The 24,472-nt window shown below is 33.2% G+C and overlaps 2 protein-coding genes across 4 annotated transcripts; one reads left to right on the forward strand and one right to left on the reverse strand.

Moving 5' to 3' along the window:
* The first annotated feature begins 10,477 nt into the window (after positions 1-10,477).
* On the forward strand, positions 10,478-12,488 carry LOC120067800 (pentatricopeptide repeat-containing protein At4g15720). 2 transcript variants are annotated; one of them, XM_039019392.1, is made up of 2 exons: positions 10,838-11,028; positions 11,166-12,488. In XM_039019392.1, the coding sequence occupies exons 1-2, from the start codon at positions 10,984-10,986 to the stop codon at positions 12,366-12,368; spliced, it is 1,248 nt and encodes a 415-aa protein (XP_038875320.1). In that variant the 5' UTR covers positions 10,838-10,983; the 3' UTR covers positions 12,369-12,488. The 2 variants fall into 2 exon arrangements, with proteins under 2 accessions (XP_038875319.1, XP_038875320.1); XM_039019391.1 differs by having other exon boundaries at positions 10,478-12,488.
* A 1,982-nt stretch (positions 12,489-14,470) lies between these two features.
* LOC120067193 (cysteine-tryptophan domain-containing zinc finger protein 3-like) lies at positions 14,471-22,356 on the reverse strand. Of its 2 annotated transcripts, XM_039018681.1 has the most exons (12): positions 22,014-22,356; positions 21,703-21,866; positions 20,529-20,601; positions 20,300-20,427; positions 19,803-20,189; positions 18,770-19,710; positions 18,061-18,440; positions 16,615-17,960; positions 16,366-16,523; positions 15,526-15,686; positions 15,235-15,389; positions 14,471-15,103 (listed from the first exon to the last, which is right to left on the reverse strand). In XM_039018681.1, the coding sequence occupies exons 2-12, from the start codon at positions 21,859-21,861 to the stop codon at positions 14,885-14,887; spliced, it is 4,107 nt and encodes a 1,368-aa protein (XP_038874609.1). In that variant the 5' UTR covers positions 21,862-21,866; positions 22,014-22,356; the 3' UTR covers positions 14,471-14,884. The 2 variants fall into 2 exon arrangements, with proteins under 2 accessions (XP_038874609.1, XP_038874610.1); XM_039018682.1 differs by having other exon boundaries at positions 18,091-18,440; positions 21,703-22,356.
* Positions 22,357-24,472: the final 2,116 nt, after the last annotated feature.

Here is a 24,472-nt window from a genome sequence, read left to right on the forward strand (position 1 = left end):
TTTTTCTTCCTCTCTCTCTCACATTCTCGACCTCGTCTTAAATGTCTAGGTCCTTGAAGTTCGGTAGAAATATGTTATTTTTCACCCTGTTGAGTTTACCTTTAGTATTTTTCTTTTGAATGAATAAATGCTTTTATGTGGCCGAATAGATTATTGAGCTTATCCTCACCCTAGGAGTACGAATTTGTGGAACACAACCTTCGGCTCATTACACAATTGTAGACTAACATCCTATAAACAAGGACGAATTTTTTGGGTAAAAGCAGAAATTATTAGAATCAATTTTACAAAAATCTCTTTTTATTATTCAAGTTAATGTTTGAGTTCACACTTTTAAATGACTTTCTTTATATTGTTTTCAAAATTGATTTTGAATTATTTAGTACACATATTTTGGAGTAATTTTCAAAACAATACGTAATTTTAATAATCACTTCCAACGATGCTTGGCATTTTGTCCTCGCTTGTTTCAATGCTTTCTATTATTTAAACGCCTTCTAAAAGCGAATTTCATAATCTACACTTTTAGTGGAGGTGCTACAGCTCTGACTTAGGTATTCACAGAACTTTGAAATAAGGTTTCGAGAATATGATCTAAATAAGGAAATCTGTATAGAGATTTTATTTACTTTTATATAAATTTGATAAAATCTCTTCATTGCCTAGTAAGTTCTTTTCAACGGGGATAAAATAAGTTTAATTTTTACAAATAAAAAACAAAATGGTTACAAACGGGTAAATGTTAGCAAAGCCTACGTGTCGAATTCACTACAGTGAGTTATGTAAAAGAAGCATAACACAAGAATTGTAGAAAGTCCTTTTGTTAATACAATTCTGTTTAGTAGAATATTGGGTTTGCCTATTATTATGTGCCACGTGTATTATCTATTATTTACTTGTGCCCTAATTCTCAAGGGTCATCTTGTATAAATGAAAAATAGGTCATATGAATTACATAAAAAGGAATTGAGCGGTTCACGCAAACTTCGTTAAAAAAAAAAAATCACCAATTCTTTCAAGTCGACTAATAGAGAATTAACGGAGTAAGGATATAATTCTTTTTTCAAAGGGTAGGGATTTGCATAGTATGGAATTTATATTCAATAAGTATCTATCTGTTTTTATTTTCGTTGAAGCGGAATTTTTTCAAATAAATTTGTGTGCATGTGTTTTTTTAATGTAAATTTTAGATGAAAGATAATAGAAATATTTGATAAAAATGGAAAGATGTATATATATATATATTAAGGAAGTTGGTAAAAATAAAATGATATAATCGTCTTTAAAAGGTTGTACATATACATAGGTATAAAACACTTGCAACATATGTGGCTAAAGATCTTTAGAACATGAATTTTATTGGTGAAATTTCAATAACAAACAAATATAAATTTTATCAAGTTTAAATAATGAATATTTGATATAAAAATTAAAAATAATAAAATAATTAATAGTCAAAACTATATATATATATATATTATATTTGGAACATTTAGAAGATAAATTATGATGAATCAATATATTTTATGATGAATCAATAGAAGATAAATTATGATGAATCAATATATTTTTTATGGGAGTAGAAACTGTAAATTTTTTATATGAAAGTAAAAAGTAATGTAATAACAATATAAATCATTAACTATCTCAAAAATAATATATTTGATGAATATTGATTTTGCTAGCATGTCTGTGTAATTCAAGGTTAGAGATATATATGATACTTACATCTTTGTTTTAGATCTTTTGATCTATCAAATTTGATCTTGTTGCTTTGTTATAGTTTTCATGGGTAGTTCTCCTAACATAGTGACTATACATGTTAAATTCAAGCACATGAAAAACTGGCAAAAATTTTGGTTCAAACAAACAAATACGATATCTAAGATTCTGATAAAGTTGAAACTATAAAAATCTAATCAAAATTCTTATCGAAACTAATAAAATAATAATGTAAAAATTTAAGTACTAACAAAAACTACATGCTCAACATTTAAATTTAAAGTAACATAAATATGTAATATAATTGAAAAGGAATACACTTTATATAATTTCCTACAAATTGAAAATTAAAAAGTGCTGCCGCTCTTTGATTGAATTCAGCTGCTACATTTTTTAATCCAAAATAATCGTCATTGTTAATAACACTTCCTCCTGAACCTTATCATTTACTTTCACATCCGTTCTTCTTCCTTTTTCCTCATTTAAACCCACTGTCATTCTTATCTACCGACCCCATTCTTGTTTTGTTTTGCTTCTTATAATTTATTTCACTCGTTTTTTAAAAAGAAATCTTTTTAAAAATAAAGAAAATGAAACTATATTTTCTATGTAATTGGAGTTTAGATTTGAGAATAACCTAAATATTGTCGGTAATAAATCTAATAATCAATATTGTATTAAAATTAAACTTCAAGATTCGATGCACATCTAATTTTTTTTCCTCAAATATAATGGTTAATGGATAATAATAAATCAAAATTTAAATATAAATATAATAATCTTACCTTTTCATCGAAGAAAATAAGTTTATGGATTAGCTAGGCTTCACTTTGGCATGATCTAATATTTTCTTTTAAGAATAATGAAAACTCAAATCATCATTCTACAATTCTTTCTATCATGACATTCTTAAAATGGAGATGAGGCTAAAAAAACAAAAGCTTATATTTATTCTGAAAAAAAAAATATTTAGTTATTATTTGAAAGGTTGTGTCCTATGTATAAGGAATGTGTCTATTTGAATTTTAGTCTTTATGTGAAGGGATACATCGAGAAGATTCCATGGTAAATGAAAAGATGTGATTATTATTTATTTAAAAAATATTTAGTTGTTACTTGAAGTTAAAATTTATTTTCTTATTCACAATATTGATACATTTTTTTTTTCAATTATTATATTTGTTTGAAAATATAAAATTGGAAAAGAGAAATTAAAAATATAAAAAAAAAAACTCTAAAGGGGATATAAATAAAATTGTTTTTAATTATAAAGAGATGTGAATATAATTTATATTTGTTACTTTTTTACTCTCTCCTCCACTATGACGCCTTTTCCGCTAATTTGTTGAAACAAAAATCCAAAAATAAAAATGACAAAGGTACACATACTTAATGGGAACGGTATAATGGGACCTTTAATATTAATATTGTTGTTTTCAAAACATATTAGAGAAATATTGTTGTTTTGAAACTTATTAGAGAAATATTGTTGTTTTGGGATTTCGAGGTTAGAAGTCGAGGGTTGAGGATTCAACTAATGTAGAGGTCGAATGTTGAGAACTCGACAAACAGAGAAAAACATAGAAACAATATGTAAATTAGGGTTGTCGAGGGTTGAAGTTTCGACATACATAAGTCGAAACTTCAACCCTCGACAAGGAAATGGAAATCTCGCTAATTTTGTGATGAGGATCTCACTCTAGAAGAGAATCTCGCTAATTTTGTATATTAGGTTGTCAAAGGTTAAAGTTCTGGCATACATAAGTCGAAACTTCAAACCTTGACAAGGAAGATAAGTGGGTGAAGCAGATTGTAAGAGAGAGTGAGATTGTAGGAGAGAGTGAGATTGAAAGTGAGATTGTAGGAGAGAGCGAGATTGAAAGCGAGATTGTAGGAGAGAGCGAGATTGAAAGCGAGATTGTAGGAGAGAGCGAGATTGAGAGAGCGAGAGCGAGATTGAGATTGAGTTTACCACATGGATTAAATGGCCAACCAGTTGACATGGTCTGCCACATGGAAATCATCTTCACTTTATTTACTTTCCATAAGTCTGAAAAAGTGCATATAATACAAGCTGCCCCTGTTCCGATTCCCCTGCACGATTCCCTGCATGCATTGACGTTATCCGATTCCCTACTCCGATTCCATGCATTCATTTGACGCATTCATACGCCTCTGCCATAGCCTTAATGCCTTTTCAACCACCTAAACCCGTGGGTCGAGTGTTCAACACTCGACCTCCTTTTAAACCACCATCCTCTTCATTTTTCCTCAATCACTCCCTCGATAATTTTTGAACTCCATTGCCTTTGATTTTGCTCACTCCTCTCCCCTTGATTTTGCTCACTGCCCCTGCCTTCGAAATCATCTTCCTCTCCTCCTATTTCCATTTCCATTTCTCTTCTTTGTATTTCATTTAATACAAATTATTTTCACACAACTATACTGGTTTTTCTCTACTAAATTTTTATTTTTTAGAAATTATAAAAAAAAAATTTGTTTTATATATATATATATTTTTTTTATAGATTCTAGTTTTTTTTTTAATTTTTTGTAATTGTTGTCAGATAACAAATAACAGGAAAAAAGGGCGAACGTTGTCACTTTGAAGGGAAAAAGAGAACTATCGTCGAATCTGTTAGTTGAACTTATATGATATTTGAAAAGTTTAGTTTATTCTTATGATATTTGATTTATTTAGTATTAACTTTGATGTTTATAGTGTTAATGTTTAGTTTATTGTTATGTTTAAGAAGTTGATATTTATAGTTTAATACAAAATTATTATGATAGTTACAAAGTTTAGTATAGTTTTCAAAGTTTAATATAGTTTGAAAATTTTAGTTTATTCAATATGATATTTGATTTCTTTAGTATTAACTTTGATATTTATAGTGTTAAAATGTTTAGTTTATTGTTATGTTTAAGAAGTTGATATTTATAGTTTAAATACAAAATTATTGTGATAGTTAACAAGTTTATATAGTTTCAAAAGTTTAATATAGTTTGAAAATTTTAGTTTATTCATATGAAAATATTGTTGTTTATGTTTATTGTGATAAGTTGATATTTTCTAGTATTAACTTTGAAAATATAGTTTAAAATAGTTTGAAAAAGCTTAATTTAATTTATTTTTTATTTTGTATTAATTGAAAAAATAGTTTTAAAGTTTACCTCATTTTAATTTGAAAGTTTATTTGTTGTTATTTTTAAAAATAATTATAAAAAGTTTAATTTATTGCTATGTTTAAAAATAGTTATAAAAAGTTCAATTTATTGTTATGTTTAAAAAAGTTGATGTTCATAAACTTAAAAAAGTTTATGTTTTAAACTAAAAAATTTAATATTTTCTAATATACTTCTTATAAAAAGTATAATACAAAAAATTGATGTTTGTCTTTTTTTTTTTTTTTTATATTAGAAAATTGGCAGTAAAATGCTTGGGATTTTTGTTGTTTACAAATGGTAATATGATTGATGGTATATGACAACCACCAGGGGGAGTTTTACCATAAATTGAACAGTGGAATTGTATTTAAACAATTCATTCAAATGATTGGGATGTTACTTAGTGTAGATATGGGAGCAAATCAGATAGAAAATAATATATAAACATCCCAATCTAGAACCATAGGATCAATAAGATATGTCATCCTATTTTGAATGCACAAGCTATGAACTTGATGGTTCTTATGGAAAGACTAGTGCCAAAATGTATGAGATTTCATATGTAATGTAAATATGATAGGGGTGGATCCTGATACATCATTTAACCAGTTTGAAGATCTAACTCATTGTGTAATCGATCCTGATCTGGAGTCAGTTGGCATCGCCATGTGATTAATGAAGATATGGCGCTACAACCTGTACAGAGACTTCAGAAAAGAAACGATTGACGAATTTAAGAGTTGGATTTCAATGATCGTGAACATGAGATACTTTCAGATACATTCAATGATTTAGATATAAATGTATTGGATGTGCATTCGGGAACATGACCAATCTTGTAGCTCCTGTGGACGTTGACAATATGCAATTGTAAAAGGAATGATTTGTCAAGACAAGGAAATGCTACAACACTCGTGTTAATGTTTGCTATAAAGTGTCACGCACCATACGAGGTTGTTGAATCTATACCAATGATTTGGACATTCGGTGTAAAAGTAGGAGGAAGGTTGCAAATGGAGACTTCAATGCAATAAAGAAAAATCGCATGGCTTGTTCGATATCACTATGAGCAGCATACATGTTTTTATTCAGAACTAAGTCAAAGTCAGTGCAATTGGATTCATCATGAATGCACTGGAGTTCTGTGACACCGTAAGAGAAAAACATCTATATTGTGGACAACTGCAGTCCGACATTAAATCAAAATTTAGATATTATTTTTTTATATTATAATATATATAATTATTAATAATTTTATTTCAAACATATTTTATATACTATATGGTAGTAAATCCAGGTATGCACACACAAAATAAATAATGGGTTGCACGATCAAGTAAACATGAAGTACAAATCATACGATCGGTATGAAGGTGTGTTCATGTGAAGACCGGACGTCATTAGTCTCAATACCAAAGGAGGAAACATTCAAATATTGAGGCTAAACAGGTCCGGGCAGTACTTGTTCATGTAACAAGTGGCAAGCATTCGACATTCCATGCTCGCATTTTATGGCTGTTTACTCACATTTTAACATGAAACTACGAAATATTTTTATGAGGACTATCTACAAATTGTCAAGTATGCTGAATGTTACTCTCCTCAATTTCAACTATACCGCATGAAGATATCACGCACCCTAAATATATCCGTTATACATCTTTGATCCATCGTTGTTAAGAAAACCTGATAGACGAAAAGTTCACGTTATCACAAGAGATGGATTGGACAGACCAGCCACTCCACAATTATGTGGATTTGTAACCATTTAGGACATAATTGAAGGAAGTATCATTCGTTACTAAAGACAGGTTTCCAGATAGTTAAGGATTGAAAATATAAATAATTTTGTTGTTATATATTCATTTTAGTGTATATTCAATTTTTTAATTATAATTTATTGTATATTTATTTTTTTTATTATAATTTATGTGTATATTCATTTTTTTTTTTATAAATAATCTATTGTATATTCATTTTTTTTTTATTGTATAATAAAGTATTTACATTATTCTTTACCCTCACACTTTTTCTCTACTATTCAATTATAGTCATTTTAGTATATATATATATTATATATATATATATATTATATATATATATATATAATATTATATATATATATTATTTTCAGATCATGGCTTTAACCCAGGACCTATTGATCCTGATGTTTTGTACTACCAGTCCATTCATCGATCATATGTTTGTATGGGAGATGTCTACTGACGGAGAAATATCTTGCAGACGTCGAGAGGCAATTCTCAGCCACTATTCCCGCGCTCCATCCTCGAATACTACCGCAACTAACACACATCTGGATTCTATGGGGTTGTCAAGATTAGGATTTATTCAGTTGGATAGACATCCTGATTATGTTTAGTCCGATGATGATGATGCCAGCATTTGGTTCAGGACATTTGATTCAGAGGCTGGTCCTTCGTCTTCATAGGTGCATGGACATGGTCGGGGTCGTGGAGAGCATAATGAATATTTATATTATGGCGTTTGCAGAGGTATCAGAGGCAACATCAAGAGAAACCGAGCAAACCTACTTTCAAAGTCGATGACGACAACAGTTCGAAACTCGACGACGTCCGCCTTGTGGGACACATTGATTTTTGTAATTATTTTTAATATAAATGAGATATTTAATTTACATTTTTTTATTTTTATGATTTATTATTTTTTAATTTATTCTTTTTAGAGTTTAAATAAAATAATAAATATTTTTAGAATTTTTTTTTATAAAATGAAAAATTAAAAAAAAAAGATTAGAAAGAAGAAGGTGGAATGTATAATAATTAAAAAGGAAAAAAAGGGGAAATTTGTACGATATTCTTGCTCTCTATCAAAATCCCACTCTCGCTCACGCTCAAAATCTCGCTCTCTCAAACTCTCTCTGTATCTCATAATCCGCTCTCGAATTTGATTGGGAAGTTCAGTGGCAAAAAGAAGGAGATTCATTAGCTCGTTATTTAGTCAGACTTGCTGAGAAGACAGAATCCGTTTGAAAACAACAATATTTTCCTTAAAAAAACAGGAAGGCCAAGGGTTCAAAATTCGACCTATCTAAGTCGAATTTTCAATCCTCGACTTATTTAAAACAACAATATTTTTATAAATAGTTTGAAAACAACAATATTTTCCTAAATAGTTTCTAAAAGTACAATATCCTTTTTATTTTCCCCTGTATAATGGTCAATTAATAAAAAAAAAAATGAAGGGTAAAATGGGGAGAGAGATTCTCATCATGTAGCCCCTTTTATTATAATAGATAATATATAGGTTAAATTATAAAGAATGACTATGAACTTTACATTTTGTGTAAAAAATGTCTATGAAGTTTCAAAAGTTTCAAAAATACCCTTAAACTTCCCAAACGAGTTAAAAAAATACCCTCGTTATTAGTTTTGGATGAAAATCGTTAAAGTTTTGTTTCAAAAATACCTATGAACTTTCAAAACGTTTCAAAAATACCCTTAATAAAAATTAAAAAATACTTCCACCATTAGTATTTGAACAAAATCGTTAATTCCTCATGATAAAAATGACTTTAACAATTAAAAAAAAAATTAAAAAATGCTCCTATGGATCAATTTGTTTGAAGTTTTCTTAAGTTCAAAAAGAACCAATTTTAAAATAAATTATATAGATATCCTCATCTTTTTAATATAGGTACTCTCACATTTCTCTTAATTTTTCAATTCTTAGCTTACATCAATTTTTTCAACAACCAAACTTTTAAGTTAAAATATAAAATACCACAAAATTCCATAAAATTCCTAAATCAAAATTTCCTTTGAAATGTACCAAAACGACAAATAGTCAAATAAAAAATGTGCCTAAATCTATTTGTTCTTATGAATTTAATATTTATTTTAAACCTTAGATAAATTATCGAGCAAAAGAAGGCATCAGAACGTTTCAGATGCAATTTAGGCTTAAATGGAGCAATTAACAAGCAATGAGAGGCAAAACGATGAAATCGAACAAGAGGAGGCATGGCATTGCACAAGCGCTACGACACTTGTGTCACACATTTGCAAAGACAATCTACTAGGCAAATGTTACGTGTCCTGTGGCGCTGCAACAATCTCCATTTGATACGTGCGCATGAAGAGACACTCCTTCCAATTTGCTCTCCTAGGCGCTTCGTGATGAGGCCTTTAGCGTCGCAACGTTTTGATATGCTTTGATTGTTGAGAAAATTGGTGTAAGCTAAGAATTGGAAAATTAAGAGCAATATGGGAGTGTATATTAAATAGTCAAATACTTTTTTTATTTGACTATTTATCGTTTTGGTATGTTTCAGGAAGAAATTTTAATTTTGGAATTTTGTGAAATTGTATGAAGTTTTGTGGTACTTTATGTTTTAACTTAAAATTTTGGTTTTTATTTTGGTTGTTGAGAAAATTAGTGTAAGTTAAGAATTGAAAAATTAAGAGAAATATGAGTGTACCTATATGAAAAAACAAGGATATCTATATAGCTTATTTGAAAGTTGGTTCTTTTTTAACTTAAGAAACTTGAAACAAATTGATCAGTGAGAACATTTTTATTTTATTTTTAATTTTTAAAGTCATTTTTGTCACGAAAAATTAACAGTTTTGGTTCAACTACTAACGGTGGAGGTATTTTTGAACTCTTATTAAGTTAAGGGTATTTTTGAAACGTTTTGAAAGTTCGGGGATATTTTTTAAACAAAACTTTAACTGTTTCCATCTAAAACTAACGACAACAATATTTTTGTACTCTTTTTGAAAATTTAAGGATATTTTTGAAACTTTTGAAATTTCATGGACATTTTTTACATAAAGTATAAAGTTTAAGGGTATTTTTTATAATTTAACCTTATATATATACATGGATAGAATTGTATGCAAATATAACTGCAACATAATGTTTGTACTTCGAAAATTCAAGCTTTATGTATTCTTTCTCTTGCGAGATTCAAGCTTTATACTCCACATTAGTTATACTTATACGGATACATCAAAGAAAAAAATGTATAATGGTACTGTCAGCAATGATTTAATAAATTTCACTCGTGATTAAATTTTTTAATCATTTCAAGTGATGAACAGAGTCTGAAACGACGGCGTTTTATGCATATAACCAAACCTACGAATGGTTCCTCTTCGTCTTATGGCTTAAGTTAAAAGAGAAATTTGTATAAATGACTCATTTTTTGTGTCCAAAATGTCAAATGATTCATTTTTAAAAAGTAATGTCTCTCTACTGACATCATCGCCATACCAAATTACGTAAATTGCTCTTATCTCTTCGTCTTCTTACCTTTTTATATCAACCAAAACTAAAAACTCTTCATTCAAATTTCCCAAGGCTAATGGCTTCGTATTGCTCATAAACTAAAAACTCTTTAGAATCCATCATTTTGACTTGCAAACGATTCCACTACCGCCGACAAATCAAATCTGATCAGTAAATCTTTCAATTTGTGCCTAAAAATTGATCGGTAATGGGACTTTGTAGATCGTTCTAGGTTTAGAAATACTGTGAACCTATGGCGATGATGTCAGCAAATGGTCAATTGACATTATTTTTTAAAATTAGATCAGACATTTTAGACAAAAAAAAATGGGTCATCCGTACAAATTTCTCGGAGTTAAAACCATACAAAAGAGAGCCAAAAAAAATTTCTTCTGATGTTGAAACGAAACCTCCATTTTGCCCTCACCAGGCCCTGTCTTTCCCGCAAAAACGAGCGGCCATCTTTTCAAACCATAGAAAATCTGAGTCGCTATCTTCGAGAATGCAACGATTTGATGTCTTCGATCTCAACTCACTCCATAGCTCTAAAGCTTGGATTCCTAAACTATACTGTCCCCGTCAACCATCTCATCAATTGCTATGTCAGATTCCGAAATGTTGCAACCGCACACCAACTGTTCGACGAAATGCCCAACCCAAATGTTGTGTCATGGACCTCACTCATGGCTGGTTACGTCAACAACGGTAGGCCGACCACCGCTCTTTTGTTGTTCAGGGCAATGTCGAGAAGTCCGATTGTTCCCAACGACTTCACTTTCACCACAGCGATTAAGGCCTGTTCGATCCTTTCGAATTTAAGACATGGCGAAAAGTTACATGCCCATGTTGAGATTTTTGGTTATGGAGGTAATGTTGTGGTTTGTTCTTCTCTTATTGATATGTATGGGAAGTGTAATGATGTCGTTAGAGCTAGGAGTGTCTTTAATTCCATGTCTTGTAAGAATATTGTTTCTTGGACTTCAATGATTGCTGCTTATGCTCAGAATGCTTATGGCGACGATGCGTTAAAAGTATTTAGGGAATTCAGTAGTTGGAGTTCTGAACATCCAAATCCTCACATGTTAGCTAGTGTGATTAGTGCTTGTGCAAGCTTGGGTAGGCTGATTTCGGGAAAAGTTATGCACGGTGCAGCGGTTCGTCTTGGCTCTGATTCGAGCAACGTAGTTGCAAGTGTGTTGGTTGATATGTATGCTAAATGTGGGAATCTTGAGTATTCTGATAAGGTCTTTAACAGAATTTCAAACCCTTCTGTTATTCCTTATACTTCAATGATTGTGAGCACAGCAAAATATGGATTTGGGAGAAAGTCTCTTCAACTCTTTGAAGAAATGGTGAGAAAAGGATTGAAACCTAATCATATCACTTTTGTTGGAGTTTTGCATGCTTGTAGCCATTCAGGACTCCCTAATGAGGGATTGGATTATTTGACATCCATGTATGAGAAATATGGGATAATGCCTGAGATTAAGCATTATACGTGTGTTGTCGACATGTTAGCTCGAGCTGGGCAGCTAGATAAAGCCTACGAATTAGCAAAATCGATGGAGGTAGTGTCCGATGACAAGGCACTGTTGTGGGGAGCATTGCTTTCAGCTAGTAGGTGTCATGGCAGGGTAGATATTGCAGCTGAAGCTTGTAAGCAACTGGTGAATTCCAATGAACAAGTCGCCGGTGCATACGTCACTTTGTCGAATGCCTATGCGTTAGCTGGAGATATGGAGAAGGCTCAAAGACTCCGAGTTGAGATGAAACATACCGGAGTTCAGAAAGAACCAGGCTGCAGTTGGATCGAGATAAAAGATTCGAGTTATGTATTCTATGCCGGGGAAATAACGTCGTCCCCACGAGGTGATGAAGTGTTGTGTTTACTGCGAGAGTTGGACCGGAAAATGAATGATCGAGGTTATGTAAGAGGAAGCAGAGGGTTGGCGTTTGTTGATATAGAAGAGGAGGCAGAAGAAGAAAAGGTTTGGTTGCACAGTGAAAGATTGGCATTGGGATTTGGTTTGATTAGCATTCCAAAAGGACTCATTATAAGAATAATGAAGAACTTGAGAATGTGCAGTGATTGTCATGAGGCTTTCAAGCTTATAAGTGAGATTGTGGAGAGAGAGTTTGTAGTTAGAGACATCAACAGATTTCATCATTTCAAAAATGGTTGTTGTACTTGTAATGGTTTCTGGTAATTTCTTAGTAACATAGTGAATCATTGAAATCCCAAATCCAAATTTGTTGACAAAATCTTTCTGTTTTTTAACAACAAAAACTTGTAAATCACTGTAATTACTTGATGAATGAAGTTTAGTCTCTCACCTTCGAATCTATTTAGTCTCTAGACCTTAGAAAATATTCGTTGTCCCTGAATATTCAGGTTTATTTTGACCTTGAATTTTTAAAAAGTCTAATATGTTTCTTAACTTGATCATTGAAATTTTAGTTTTGTGTTTGATAGATCTTTAACCAATTTGATTTTTTTTATTTAATTCATGAACCTATTAGACAATATTAAAGGATTGTTTATGGCGCTGAGTTGTAATAGAGTGTCAAGAGTTCTTATGTCTGTATTTGGGATGCATAGTTGAGTTCATGTCTCTTATGATTACTATTTTTGTTTTGAAATTTTTTTATTCAATACTTCTAACTATCTTTGCTGGAATAAAATATGGATTGCAATTTTTTAACTTTAATTTTTATTTTTTTTTAAATAATGAATAACAATTGACCCACTACATTTCATGCAAAAAAAAAAAAAGTTAAATAAAATGAGAAACCAAAGAGAAATTAAAACTTTTGGTTCCTAATTTTTCTCCATGAATTTCATCATCATCTTCTTTTTGTTTTTCTCCTGTTGCTCTGTATTTTTACTCCATCATAATTTTTTTAATTGAATCTCTCTCATCATCTTATCAACCAATGGAATGCCATCACATTTATTCAACAATTTCACTTTCAATTTCTCCAAATTTGGAGGATTATTAGAGAATAAAATCTTCATTTTCACTAATTCTTGCTAGAAATTGTTCCAAGAAAAAATCTCTATTTTCTGATTTTTTTTTTTTTTTTTTGTTATATGTTTCATACTTTTCAACTGCGTATATACGTTTCTAAATATTCTTAACACTCATTTGATATATGAATTCAATTAAATAAAAATATATTTTACAAATTTCTTCATATAAATATTGCACTTATTGTAGACAAAGTACTATTAATTACATGTCAGCAACCCTACACATAGTTTAATAGTCATCAGTCTTGTAATAGTAAAAAATCGAAGTTGATTATCAAAGATAAATTTTATTAGAGTTTGAAGTCGAAGATGATTGTCAAAGCCTGAAGTTGGTTGCATGAAGGTAGTATTGGAGTTGGTTGTCGAAGTTTGTCACCAAAGGTGGTTGTCGAAACCTGGAGTTGGTCGACTAAGTTGCTCAGTCGAAGGTGGTCATCAAAGTTGATTATTGAAAGTGATTTTCATCGGAGTTTGTAGTCTGAGGTGGTTGTCGGAGTCAATCATCAAAGTTTGTTGTCAGAGGTGGTTGCCAGCCTGAAATTGGTCATCGAAGTTGGTTGTGCAAAGGTGGTCGTTGAAGTTGGTTGTGCAAAGGTGGTTGTCAGAATTAGGTCACCGGAGTTGTCATCACAAATGATGGTCAGAGCCTAGAATTAGTTGTCGAAGTTGGCTGCGCTAAGGTGGTCGATGGAGTTGATCATCAGAATTGTCATGGAACGTGATTGTCAAAACTCGAAATTGATCGCCAAAATTGTCACTCGAAGATAGTTACCGGAGCGGTTTCCGAAGTGTGACAACGATAATGAGTTAGTAAAATATAGAACCCACCAACATTTAAAGCTTGTGGGCCAAACATTGAGGTATATTATACAAACTCAACTCAATTCATGTTGATGAGCTAAACACATCTAAAAATTTAAAGGTTTATTAGATATAAAATTATATTTAATACTTCATACATCAATATGTTTAAAATTCTCAAGTAATAAGTTTAAGAAATCAAAAGTTAAATAACTTTTAGGACATTTTTAAAGTTTAAACTATTTTAAATCTAATCATTTTTTTTTCTTTTCTTGAAATAGCTCTAGACAATTAAAATTTCGAACCTTTTGTGGCGTAAAATAAAAGGCATCGTTGAGTTGTTTTCTCAAAATCACAAGTTTATCAACAATGAATTCAATCTGTACTCATGACATAAAGTTAATTGGTCTAAAAACAATCTCCCAAACAAAACTCAACTTCCAAATAGACAGAGAAGGGGCTTCAGAATAGCTAGTATATATAAATGTAATTACTGGATAAATACTTCATTATGGTTGCCAAATGAATAGAAAGTTATTATTTGAACACTTGAAAATGTGGTTGGCCTAAAACTAAAAGGCTGCAACCTTTTTTTTTTTCACTAGAGCTCCACTTTTAGGAGCTAAGATATCAAGCCTTTACATGACCCTCGGGAGGGGGGGAAGGAAAATTCTCAGCTCAAGAATAATTAAAAATTACATTTTGAATTTCCTAATTGATCTCGCTTTGTACAGAAGTATTGGTAAGTAAGGAACTGTGTAACAACATCCTAAATATTTCCTAACCAATATCCATCAGGTTGAAGTCAGTTTCAGTGCCTTAGCTTTTCTCAACTGATCACCTTAAGGAAGAAGAATAATCCAAGAAAAATAAACTATTTACATGTTTGACCTAATTTCTACCACTGCAAAAACCCGAGTGAGTTATCGTCTGCGTAGCAACTCGAACCAACTGTACGAGTTCCTCGACATCTTGGAAGCTGAAATCAATCACTTTTTTAACTGATGCAACATAGTCCACATGCTTTCCTTCACTAGCACATGAACTAGCTGCCACAAATGCGTTTCGAGAATTTTTTGAGGCCTCCATGGCTGAATTCATATCATGCGCCTGCAACGTTGAAACAATCCAGATGTGGTGTTCAAGATTTATATTTGTAAAAAGGAATAGCCATTGAGAACAGCAGTATATAAATTTCTGGTGAATATTGTATTTGGGTTCTTATAGAAATAGGAACTTACGAAATTGAGGACCCGAGCAAAACTCGAGCAGGTTCCAGCATTCCAGATCTGACTTCGAACACCGTGGGAACTACCTTTCTCGAAAGTAGCCTTATCCATAGCTCCGTAATTGCTTAAGTTGTCGACATCTGATGCAGAAGAAGATGGAGACTCGCCTAAAAGAAGGATTCATTGAAAGAGCGTCACATTGTTAATTAATTGGACTGATGCGAGAGAAGAGACTGATGAGTTGCAATCAATCAATGAATCCATTTATTTCTCCTATAAATATCATAATCTTTTTCTTATTACCTTGCACAATTGTACGAAACACCGAGTGCATCTCGAGGCGATCTCCATTGATGCTTGGATGTTTATGGTAAACTATCCTCAAGTAAGCTACTTCCATACATTTAAAAGCCAAAGATGCTGCAGCCATTTCTTGGCGACGTTCATATTCATGGGCACATGACCTGTGAAATGATTGGAGATTACAAGTTAAAATAAGGTTTTAGTCATCAACATGAAACACTACTGAACATTAAAACAAAAGATAACAAAGAAACTCATTGCAAAGATTTCAATTTTGAACTCGGGAATGAAAAACACTAGCCTAGATACTCTAAATATATGTTCAAATAAAAAAAGTAGGGAACTTTCATAAGAGGGAGTCTTAGAGGTTTTGATGAAGTATTGACATGGTTTATTTTAAGCTGCCACAGTCAAAGGTTCTGAAGTAGGTGGGCGTTTGAAGGTCAAGGGTTCAATCCATGGTGGTCACCTACCTAGGAATTAATTTCCTACGAGTTTCCTTGACACCCAAATGTTGTAGGGTCAAACAAGTTGTCCCATGAGATTAGTCGAGGTGCCCGTAAGCTGACCCAAACACTCAAAAGTTATCTCCTGGCTCAAAAGTTGGCATGCTCAGATTGACTTATCAGTTAGCATCATTTAAAATGGTTGCAAGAACAAAGACACCATAAAATAAACATGAGATAGCCAATTAGTAAGGCAAAGTTAAAAATGAAAGGCCTCATAATTAAAGACCAACGGTTGGTTCATACATAAAAGAAACGAGAGCTATCAATTACTTGCATTAAAAGGCTTTAAATAGACCTAAAAAAAAGTGACAAAATGATCATTTTTACTTACTCGCACAATTCAGCTGTAATGTTATAGAATCGTATCGGAGAAATATCGCCAGGCTTGCCACTCGTATTATTAAGAGTCTCTAGAAAGTATGCTCCATGTAGATACTTCAGAGCAGATTGGAAGTAAAGCTCGTTACTTTCAAAAATGAATCCAGAGTTCTACAGAATACAAACAAAAACAACGTAAGAATTGGAAACGAGTCCCCATCTTAGCAACAATGTTGAAAGAGAGTTGCAGCAAAGAGGGAACCTTCAAGTGATCTGCTTCGTCTCTGAGTTTCTTGGCTTCTTTCAATGTATCACAAACAGTCTGATTCGAGGATTTCATTCTGTTGAGATTTGAAGCATTAACATCTCTAGATCCCTGTAGATCAGGTGTTTTCTTCGACTCTACCACATCATTACTGGGGGCATTGGCAATAAGCTGATGAGGATCTCCCACTCTAATAGGAACTCGTAAAGGATCACCACCAGGACGGGATGGTTCTTCTTTGCGTTCGCCTCCAGAAGAGCATATTGATTTTCCATCCCTCTTTTCTACTGTTCTCAGACCACCTTCATTTCCTGCTTCAAAATCCTGATTTCGCTTTGACTGAAGTCTGACTGCTCTATTTGATTGAAATAAAGCATCTGATCCCTGGTCTTCAGCATCATGACCCTTGAGATTTTGAGGGGTTTCCAATCCTTCAGCACCAACATGAATCTTCTCTTTCTTACGTTTCTTTTGGCTGGGCTCCATGTTATCATCTATACAATTATTGCACAACTTAGGCTGCTTAACAGTATTCGCATCGGCAGTAACAAAATGGTGTTGAACTGCAGGTGAAGCTTTGATTTTTTTGCTGTTGGTGTTGAGGGCATGAGAGTCAGAATGAATATTAGAGGTAATCTCCTCTTTTTCTCCTCCAAATTGATCGAGTCCAGATGACCGCATGGGAGATGATGAAACTGATTCAGCAGGAGATACTTTCACTCCAAATTTGGCTTTAGTTAAATGAGCTTGAGAAACATTTGAAGAGCTAGAGTTAGCTGCCCCTGAAACTTGTCGAGCAACTAAATTTCTCTTCGGTAACTCCTTACCAACTGATGTTTGTATGGCAATAACCTTCTTATTTTGAATTTTCGGTTTCTTATCCTTGCTGATTTTTTCCGTACCATCAGTGAAATCACTCGATACATCAAGCTTCTTTTTCTTCTTCAACCTTTCACAATTTTCTTCCTTCAAAAGCACAGATTCATGGAGTCCACTGTTAGGAGAATTTTGATAATCTTGCCAATCATTCAGTTTCCTTTTCTTTGTGCAGGCACTTTTACCACTTAGTTGATTAACAGAGGACCTAACAACGGAGGAGATCTCAGCTGTTCCTCCCAGTTTCTTCAACGAAATTTGCATTCTATTTTCCGTGTTCAATTTGTTGTGTTTCTTTAAGCCAATGTCACCCTGCTTCAGCATACCTTCTCCACCTTCCATATTTGTCAAACCAGAGTTTGAACTGCAACCCAATTTTCCAAGGTCCACATTGAAGTTTTGATGATTATCAACAGAGCGCATGTCTTCAGGTCTCTTGTTCTTCCTTTTCAATTGGTCGCAATTAACTGCAGCAGAAGAAGGATCAGAAGATCCAATTAACCTTTTTTCAAAAAATGATCAATCTACTAGGCAAGATTGAAGATTAATTTCTCATGGACAACTCACCTCTTTCAGTGAATTTTTCTTTCAGTTTACCTTTGTTCTTTCCCTCTGCCAACTTGCTCAGGTCAATAGAAGATTGATCCATAGAATTTTTCATTTTACTTGGAGGATTACTCAAACCATTAAGACTTCTATTTTTCCTCGACTCCAACTGCTGGTCGTTCAGAGAACTCTTGCCATGAGTCTGGCCATCTCTGCTAACTGGATTTTGTATTTCTTTCAAAGTTTCTTTCTTTTTTCCTTGATTTGAAGTATCAGCTGACATTAGTCCATTGGCATGGTTCTGCAAAGCACTTCCACTCTCAGGCAATGGTAGCTGGTACAAAGCATAAAGCTTTTCTGTTGTCTCCTGCTCACTGATGTCACACCGGTTCATCCCAGGCCTACAGAATTGCAACAGTAAATTAACTGGCAGGAAAATACGTGCAAAAACTCTCAAATATAAGACATAATAAGGGGGTGTTTGACCCAAGTTGGGTTGGGTTGGGTGAAGAAAAAAAACCCATCCACCGTTTGGTTCACCAATTATTAAAGAGGTTTTATTACCTCGTTATTCGCATTAACTCACATTTCTCACCTCGTTATTTATATCAACTCTCCCAATTACTCTCCTCCTATAATAATTACCAACTCAACTCAACTTAACTTTGCACGCCAAACACCCCTAAAAGATAATCAAAATCAAATCAAATTTTTAAAGCAGCAAACTTACAGCCAATCTAGCATGCTACACGACCATTTATCAGGAAGTTGTTCTGGTTTTGTCCCAAATGGCAGAAGGCGCCATTGCTGGCAAATGTCACAGCATACCCATTCATCCATAGGAGCCATCCCTGCTGGTTCAACCACCCTCGAGGATATGGACATTTTGATTCCACTGTTATCTAGGCCTTTAGCCTTCCGCAAATCGCCAGAGGCCCTCTCAATTGCATCCTTACTGATACGGTTTTCATCTAACCCTGAGCTGTTAAAAGAATCCGCATTGTTTGCTCCTACTTTCTCATTGCTGTGAAGCTTTAACCTGTTCCTTCTATTTTCAGATTCAGGAGTGTCAGAATCAGTGTCCTTTCTACCTCTTGATGCTTCACTTCTAATCTTGAAGCCTTCCTCAAATGAACCAGCTATTTTCCCACTAGCAGTCTGTACCACTTTCAATTTCTTCTCGACAACAATTTCAGGCTTTTCTTTCTTGATTGATGTTTTATCTTTAACTGTTTCGTGTAGTGTAGCTTTACGAGAAAGCTTCTTCTTTTGTGGATCTAAGTTAGCACTGGACTTCAAACCAACGGAACCAGGTTTGCATTGCAACTCATTAGACAGGAAATCCTTGCTTTCAGAAGCCTCGGTGTCTAATTTTCGATTTACAAGTGTTAGAGTAGTCTTCTCCTCCCCACGAGAAGCATAAACTTCATTCTTATGATTGACCTGCCTTTCTCTATGCAGCACCTCCTTTTTCTTCTTCTTAACCAATGTACTGTCATTTTGCTTTGAAGTTGTCTCATTGGCTAGCTTGGCCAAACCATCTTTTTTCTTCTCAAGAGAAAGCACAGGTTTGGGTAATGGTAAAGGTTTTTCCTTTCTTGGCAACCCAAGTAGGCTATCATGAAGAGGTGATATCAATGCTCCATGAGGCACTGGGAAAGAAGTCATTGCCTGTTCAAAGGAGAAGATAGAGAGAGAGAGAGTGGGGTAAGCACATAGATGCAGTTTGAACTGAAAATTTAGAAAATCAGAAGAACCGTCACCTGAATTATCTTAGATGGAGACTCATCAGATGCGCTTTGAGATATGGGCAGCATCCCTTCACTTAAGTCGGAGCTGTTGTCTGACGATGACAATGGAGAGTCATCAAGTCCTAGGCCACTGTATATTGCTGCATTTTTCAATCCAGTACTGTCAGAACCAACTTTGATTCGGAATTTAAGCAATCCGCTATTCATTGGACTGCTTGATCTGCCTGAAGCTTCACCTTTAGAAGGGCAACTATTAGTAACTTTAGTAGCCGGCAAGCATGAATCTACTCTCCCAGAGATACTGCCAGAAGTTCCCCTCGTATTATGAGAGGAAATAGTATTGCAGACAAAAGTTTCTGGTCTCTTAGGTGGTGGAGCTTTTGGATTCTGAGAAGAACCCTACATATACAGTCATATGGTGATTAGTTATATAATTTATATATAAGGTGTTGCTCCATAGTACTTTCTCACACACAATGGCTAAAATAATTGGAAAAGTTTTCACATACCTCCAAGGGCACATTAACCGGAGTTGGTGCTGCATTGCAGTTTCTTTGTTGATTTATGTTGTGCGGCAAAATCGAAGAAGGGCGTTCATATGCAGACAAAAATGAGCCATAACCACCATACTTTGCCCCTAATAACAATTAGAAACCCATATATGACTATTTCAAAAACACAAGGTTCATGTCAACCTGACAGTTTGTGGCTTATAAATATGAAAACTTGGCAACTCACCTAACTTTTCAGCTGAAACTCCACCTTCAAAGTCTTTTTGGAAGTGACCAAGAAAACGCTCGATCTTCTCATCCTAAACATATAATAATAGGAAGTCTAGTTAATTCAAATGAGCACAAAATTATAAATATTTACAAGTAGAAAATAAACAAAAACAAAATAACTTCTTTTTCTGGGTAACTATGGCATCTCAGCTGACCATAGAAAGAAAAGTGCCAAAGTTCATCCATGAATGTATCCCACGGAAATTATTTAGGGATTATTTAGTGTCAAAGTTAATAATTCAACTTTATCAAACCACATAATTTTACCGAGCCTCCACCTGTTCTTTTTTCCCAATACATTGTTAAACGGTATCCATAAGTTCAATTTACTTTGTTCCACTTGTTTTCCCCCACCGATCGAACTCCAATATAACAGCAATGTTTTAAACAACTATTGAGGCTAGGCCTTGAGGCTCGTCTTGTGGCAACATATTAACTTTCAGCCTCAAGACTTACGCCTCCTTCAAACCACAAGAAGCTTATGCCTCTCATAGACGAGGCAATGTAATAGCAATGTTGTAAACGACTATTGAGGCTTACGTCCAGAGGCTTGTCTTGAGGCAACATTCTAACAGTTAGCCTCAAGACTTACACCTCCTTCGCCCTTGTGGAAACACACTGAAGTCTCTGTGCTTCATGTAATGATTAGAATAATAACATTAATTTGCCTCACGCTTGAAAAATATAAAAAACTGAATTGTGACATTTCCTACTGAGACTCTAAAAGGATTATAAATGATAATAGTAGTGAGGCTAAATAAATCCTTTTAGAATTTCAGTTTAAGTGGCAATTGACGGGGTTGATTTCGATTTTTCTATTCTCTTTATGACTGCTATGTTTAACAATACTTGGAATACTAATTTATAATTTGTTAGATGATTTTAGTTATGGTTTATGCCCCATATTGCCTCAAGGCCTTCAGCCTTTTAAAACAGTAGTTACAAATCTCAGCCAAAAAGCAAAAGAGATTAAGCTTTTGGGAGAAAACCCATTCATTGATATGATGAAACGGACTACATAAACCTTCCAAGTAATCTAATAGTTCAGATTGATTTTTGTTCACTGGGTCATTCAAGAAACAAGTCACAATCCGGCAATAAATTCTAACACTTAAGAAAAAAGGTCTTACAATGTAAGAGAGAGTAATGTCAGGGTCAATATCACCGCCATTATCCTTGTGATAGCAAGAAGCCTCGTCTTCTTCCATGTCAATGCAATCCCCCATCATCATCGGCTCAACAGAGCCCACCATTAAATGTGAACCCAAAACCCTAGTTCCAATAATCATCTTCCCTAAAATCCAGTATCATTCTAATAAGAAGCGAAGAACAATAAAACAAAACAAGGCCCAGACACCAGATTTAGCGAAACACTTCTTTCTCGCACCGAAAACAGAACAGAAACCCTTATTCAGAGAAGAAGAAGAAGAAGAATCAATACCGGGTCCTCTTGAACAGGACGATCGGCGAAGACGATCGTACTGTTGATGTTAATCGAGTAATCTATCAAAACCCCAGAAGAGATTGAAGCCAAAAAAGGAAAATTAATGGTTTGATAGGGCTTTGAAGGAGCTCGTACTACAGAAATTCCTGACTTCTGACAAGAAAAATCGATGATCGTAGAAAGAAAGCGAACTGGGGTTTGGATTTTCCGGGGTTTTTTTTTTTTTTTTTCCTTTTTTACTAGATTTTCAAGTTCTTATATTATTCCGATTTCCGTCTGGTTTCTAACAAAGAAAAAAAAAATTCTCCGCCCGCCGTCTGATGAAAATATTATTTCCGCCAAAAAATTTCTCTTCCCTTTCTCCTCTCTCAGTGTGGGCTTAATTCTGCTCCGACTCGGTGACGACGAGTGGCCTATTAACACGTGGCATTATTTATTTTTGACGAAATTACCTTTTTATCCCTAGAGTTTAAATTTAGTTTTGATTTGGTTGTTTGTTTCACACTATTTTTTAGGTTACAATCTTATTTATGAGATATAAATTTGGTTCTTACATTTAAAGCTTTATATTTTTAATAAATTAATTATAATCGATTGAGCTTTATTATATTTTATAGCTATTGTGATTAAATTTTTAAATTAAATCTCAAATCTTTTATCTAAATCTAACTCATTCAAGAAAATTTGAGAATTATGGAAAATAGATTATTAGAATACATTTAAGTTTTTATACTTTGGGATTGGTTCAATCCTAGTGTTCGCACGGAGAAATTTATTTCGTAGAACTTGAAATTTGTATTTATATTCATTTTATGAAAATTGGGTAAAATCTCTAATACATAGTATTTTGATGCTTTCAAAATAAACTATAAACTTTAAGTTGTTGATAACCTTAAATGATCAACCTTTGGGCTTGTTGGTCTTCTTGGGTGATCGACCTTTGGGCTTGTTCTTGATCGGTCTTTGGGCTTGATGATCTTCTTGGATAATCAACCTTTAGGCTTGTTGATCTTCTTGGAAGATTAGTGTTTGCCGCATGAGGCTTCCGGAGAAACTTGTTTCGTGGAGTTGAACTTAAGTTGGTGTTGATGTTGAAGTTGATTTGATGCGATGTGGTTTGATCTCTAGTACTTGATCCTCTAATTCTCTCTCGGTTGGGTGAATGTGCTTGACTTGAAGAGAAAAGCACGGAATGTTCTTGAAGTAGAAGTCTTGGAAGAGTCTTTGGGTCTTCAAGGATCTTCAGTCTTTTAGGAGTGCAGCTTCAGGAGTCTTAAGAGTCTTTCTGCTTGTTGATGAATTCTCTCTAGGCTTTCTAAATGTAGAAAATGCTTGTATCTTCAAAAGACTTCCGTCTTCAGAATGTTTGTATCTTCGAAGGACTTCAGTAGAATGCTTGCATGACTTCAGTCTTCAAAATGCTTGTATCTTTGAAGGACTTTAGCCTTCAAGCATGGTCAGCTTTAGGAGTCAAGGAGCCTTCTGATTGTAGAGAATTCCCTATAAGGTCTCTGGAGTAAATTGTTGACCTTCACAAATGAAAGAACTTCTTTCTCAAGTGGGTTTCGTGGGCTTGGGCTTGATTGGTCTATGGGCCTGGCCCTTAGGCCCAATTAGTTGGTTTTAGGCCTGATTTTAAATGTGGGTCCAATTCATTTTTTTTTCTGTAGTTTGGACTTTAAACCCAAATAATAATATCAAATTGGGCCAATTTAATCTCATCTGATTCAATCGTCAACTTATAATTGAACCAAATTTAATGATTTAGAATTTTATAATTAATTTAGTAAACGACGTAGCAGCTTGTGATTGGTCCAAAATTTCTCATTTAACAAATGACTCTTTCAAGATTTATGCACATATATGGGTGGATGAATCTCGAAAAATATAAAGTTGGAATCAAAATCCAAATACTTTTGTTCTTAAATTTGATCTCGATTGATGTATCAGTCAAACTATAAATTTAGTACATAAGTTTAACTTGAATTTGGAATAAAATTTGGAATATACCCAAATTTTAATTTAAGATTTTATCCTTAATAATTTGGTGAGGATAAAAATCTGATGATTTGGATTTTAGGATCAAATTGGGAACATGTCCAAATTTTAATTTGAGATTTTATTTACAATTTAATCTCAAAACAATTTGATTTTGAATAAAATTTGGAATATGGTCAAATTTTAATTTGTGATTTTATCCACAATTTAAATTTGATTTTGAATAAAATTTGGAATAGGTCCAAATCTGAGTTAAAGGTAAATTTAAGGACAAAATCTAATAAAATCAAATTAGATGGGCAATTTGTTTAATTTAATTTGACATTAGGATAGAATCAAATTAGGAAATCTAATAAAAAATCTAATATTTTGAATCAAATCTTTATTTGATTTGGATTTCTTAATTTGTTATGGAACCTAAGAACAGACCCCAAATTCCTCCATTATCCTTATCCTCT

The sequence above is a fragment of the Benincasa hispida genome, chromosome 12 (genome assembly GCF_009727055.1).
Source record: "Benincasa hispida cultivar B227 chromosome 12, ASM972705v1, whole genome shotgun sequence".
Taxonomy (NCBI): Eukaryota; Viridiplantae; Streptophyta; class Magnoliopsida; order Cucurbitales; family Cucurbitaceae; genus Benincasa; species Benincasa hispida.

Coding starts and splice junctions, on each gene's coding strand:
- LOC120067800 (XM_039019391.1), top strand. CDS start 10,557: ATGTTGAAACGAAACCTCCATTTTGCCCTCACCAGGCCCTGTCTTTCC.
- LOC120067193 (XM_039018681.1), bottom strand. CDS start 21,861: ATGATTATTGGAACTAGGGTTTTGGGTTCACATTTAATGGTGGGCTCT. Junction 18,441..18,769: donor TGTAGCATGCTAGATTGGCT/GTAAGTTTGCTG, acceptor GCAATTCTGTAG/GCCTGGGATGAACCGGTGTG. Junction 15,687..16,365: donor ATTACAGCTGAATTGTGCGA/GTAAGTAAAAAT, acceptor ATCATTTCACAG/GTCATGTGCCCATGAATATG.